Here is a 3,679-nt window from a genome sequence, read left to right as displayed (position 1 = left end):
GGTTAAGCTGTGTGAGTTCTCAATTCGCGCACCAAACACAACCCAAAGCTCAAATGCCTGAAGAGTGCAGAGAACCTCAAGACGGCAATGCACGGAGGATCTAGGAAAATTCAAAAACACCGAAGAAAAGAATGCGAAACATTTTTTATGAAAAGAGAGAAGAAGGAAATATAGACTCAGAGGTGAGGGAAATAAAAAAGAACAATTGAAAAGCAATTACCAAGTGTTTCGAAAATGAAAAGACAAAAGGAAAAAATAGAGAAAAAGACCAAAATCTCCCCTCGTATTTACATGCCATTATGACACCTTGGAAAAATCAACTGGCAGACTTTCCCCCAGGAAAAAACAAATGGGCACATGATAAGACGCCCAAAAAATCGACCTAGTCCGAACCGATCCTCTCCGCTACGTACCACAAAGCAACCAGAGAACTCCCGTGGCTCCCGGCCTTGATCGGCGAATCCAGATTATGAGCCTTTCAAATCAGACAACGAAAAGCGACGACACTGAGCTTGCTCGCTCCTCACTTGCAGGCCGTCCCCAAGCCCCATACCAGAACAGCGTCCAAACCGGCCGTCCAAGCTCTGGGTCCCCTTCCAGCAGCCAAAAACTCCAACAAAGCCACCTACGGCAACTAAAGATCCTCCAGCGATGAGACCAACCTTGCTCGCTCTCCCGCTACGAGGACAACTGTTACGGACCCGACCTTCAGGTCCCGCACCTAGGTGGCTCCAGACCCAGATACCCGAGGTCAGCCTATTCCTCTAGAAGGCCCAAAATGGCCCCACATTCTCTAAACCAATATTCGAATTCAAATACCTCCCTTATCTTAGCCAGATAAGATAAGATGAGTTAACTACCACAAAGTTATATAAAAGGGAGCCAAAGGCCTCCTCAGGTACGTCATTCATTCCACACACTTTACACCTCTCAAATCCATTCTGACTTGAGCGTCGGAGTGTCTTTGTAAGTACCACCCTCCATTACTCCAGTAGATAATCCAGCAACCGCCCCAATTCTCAAGTTTCTTATCCATATCACAACTCGTACTAGGAACATCTCGTACAGTANNNNCATATAAAAAGCATCAAAATTTTGAATCAATTGTTTCACATGTGACACGTGCACTTACAAATTAGCAACAAGAGATTATTCACAACAATTCCATTAAAAAAATAATAAAAAGTCAATAATTAGTCATTAAAAAATTGTACATCTAAAATATAAATTAAACTACTTATTAACTATCCATGTTAGGTTATTTTATTATTTCCCAAAAAAATTATCCATTCATGGTACTTGATGTATATCAAATATCTCATTAAATATTCAAACTAAGTCAATTAATCAACAAAATCATAATAACATTAAAAAAGTGGTCTACTAGTAATAATGTAATCATAAATAGAAAAGTACAGGGTCAACAACTTTATTAAATTTTGGCCAGCATGTAACTAGCAAAAAAAGTGAGTTATTGAATAAAATTTCACACCAATCTCACACTATTAAAATCATCATTGATGGCTATTTGATGACTACAAATAACAAAAGTTGCTGGCGCTAGCATTTTTTATCATAAATATAGGCATCATTTGTTTTTATTTGAAAAAACCTTTAATTTGACCTATTTAATTAGCTTCACCCAACTCATTCTTCTTTCCTTTCTTGCACCACTGTTACTACACACTCAAAATTATACTAAAATGGCTACCACCATGTCTCCACTCACCACCGAAGAGCTCCACCACTTCCACAAAACCGACCGCAGCCTCTTCCGCTTCCTCATCTTCAAACTCCGCCGTGACATCACGCAATCCCTTCTTGTCATGGCCCTGTGGCTATGGCTAGAACACATTGGCTACCCTAACCTCATTCACACTATCATGCAACTAAAAAACCAGCCTTCCCTCGTGGCCGCTGCGGTCGACGAGGCCGCCGCATGCCTCATATTCCTCGAGACAGAAAACTTCAGCAGTGGCCTTGGCGGTGGCGGTGGCGGAGGCTTATTCTTAACGAAAAAGTTAATCCAAAGAGACATCTCAATTAGAATCTTCCATGAGAGAAGGTACACTGCACTTGCCGGAATCAAAAGCATTCTTAAAAACATATGCAGTAGAATCTTCTTAGACATCTTGCATGGTAATAAAAATATTCTCCAAAAAAGAAATAAAAATAATAATCATCACAAAAATGGCAACGTTCTTGTTATCACGTCATCAAAGAAAAGGCATAATAGTAATTTCACTAATTTGTCTACTTCCCCGGGTTTTCGCCACACTTTCTTTGGCGACATTATTGACATGATGATGACACCACCGCCGCAATTAGTAGAGGCCTCATCTTCAAATCTCGGTTTGCTTCATGAGAATAATATATGGAATGGGAAGAGGCCCTCCGATGATGTTTGCAAAGAGGATAGAACAATGTTCTTGACATTCTCTAGAGGCTTTCCGGTGTCGGAGAAGGAAGTCAGAGAATTGTTTGGGGATGAATGTGTGGAGAGTGTAACCATGGGTGGCGGCGGCGGCAACGATGGTCGCCAGAAATTGTATGCGGTGATGGTGCTAAAGAAGGTGGCCACGGTGGATCGGATTCTCAATGGTAAAAGGATTGCAAAGCATCAAATTAACGGCAAACATATTTGGACTCGCAAGTTTGAATTTCACTCTTATTGTTAAGATGTATAAGATTATATATTTAATTAAGCACTAAGTTATTGGTTCAAAATGAAGTACTTATTGTTAGGAATTAGAATCTATGTTATATTATATTTGTGATCCTTCTTAATCAGCAGAACTTTTCTTTCTGCACAACTTTGTTTAATTTGTATCAGTGTAATGCTTCCATTATAAGCGAAGCAAGAAATATGTATATGGTATGGCTATCATATAAATTATGGTGAGTATGATGGTTATAAATTACACTTAAAGGTTATACTTTTATTAGTTGATAATATTTTAAATTTATTTACATTATTATTTTTTATGTTATTTTTATATTAAAAATATTATCAAATAATAAAAACGTATAACTTTCATTTAAGTTATATTTTTCAAGTGATGTTAAAAATTATAACTACCATAATAATGATAGTCATTATAATATTCATCTTGTATAATATAATAGAAGTAATGATTGGATAGGTCCTAAAAAATTTTGTTGATGGTACAAAAATCTTAAAAAATAATTTTTTTTCTTCTACTCTTCTCTGTCTGAATGAACCCAAAAACTACTATTTGCTGAAATGAAAAATAATCTCTAGAAGAGGAAGACTTGGTAATGGTAAGAAGCACCAAGAAAGTCAAGATAAATAAAACAGATCAGGTGGAAGCAGTGGAACTTAGTTCAAACAAGGGGTCATGGACCCGAAATTTTTTATAAAAAATTTAGTAGTATTTTTTTAAAAGATAAAAAATAGTTCAATTAACTTAAATACTTTACTATGACTTAAAGTATCTAATGAGTTCAATAAACAACACTCTCTCTATCTTTAAGTTCAAATATAAAAAATATTAGATATTTTTTATTTATTTAATTTAATATTATTTTATATTTTACTATTTATTTAATTTAATTTTTTATATGATAAAAAATAATAGAATATTCAATAAGTATTAATATTATTGTATTTGTATAAATTGATAAAAAAATTCAATAAATACTATAAATTTTAATATTT

At 35.6% G+C, this 3,679-nt stretch overlaps 1 protein-coding gene across 1 annotated transcript; it reads left to right on the top strand.

The window, feature by feature from the left end:
- LOC107636379 lies at window positions 1,469–2,928 on the top strand. Its single transcript, XM_016339897.2, has one exon. It carries the CDS (start codon window positions 1,704–1,706, stop codon window positions 2,676–2,678), a length of 975 nt encoding a protein of 324 aa, XP_016195383.1. The 5' UTR covers window positions 1,469–1,703; the 3' UTR covers window positions 2,679–2,928.

This window comes from Arachis ipaensis, chromosome B04 (assembly GCF_000816755.2).
Source record: "Arachis ipaensis cultivar K30076 chromosome B04, Araip1.1, whole genome shotgun sequence".
Taxonomy (NCBI): domain Eukaryota; kingdom Viridiplantae; phylum Streptophyta; class Magnoliopsida; order Fabales; family Fabaceae; genus Arachis; species Arachis ipaensis.
Note: the sequence above shows the minus strand (reverse complement) of the source record. Positions and strands in the feature narration are given on the sequence as shown.

Bases quoted from the DNA above. Each gene is read 5' to 3' on its own strand.
- LOC107636379 (XM_016339897.2), top strand. From the start codon at position 1,704: ATGGCTACCACCATGTCTCCACTCACCACCGAAGAGCTCCACCACTTC.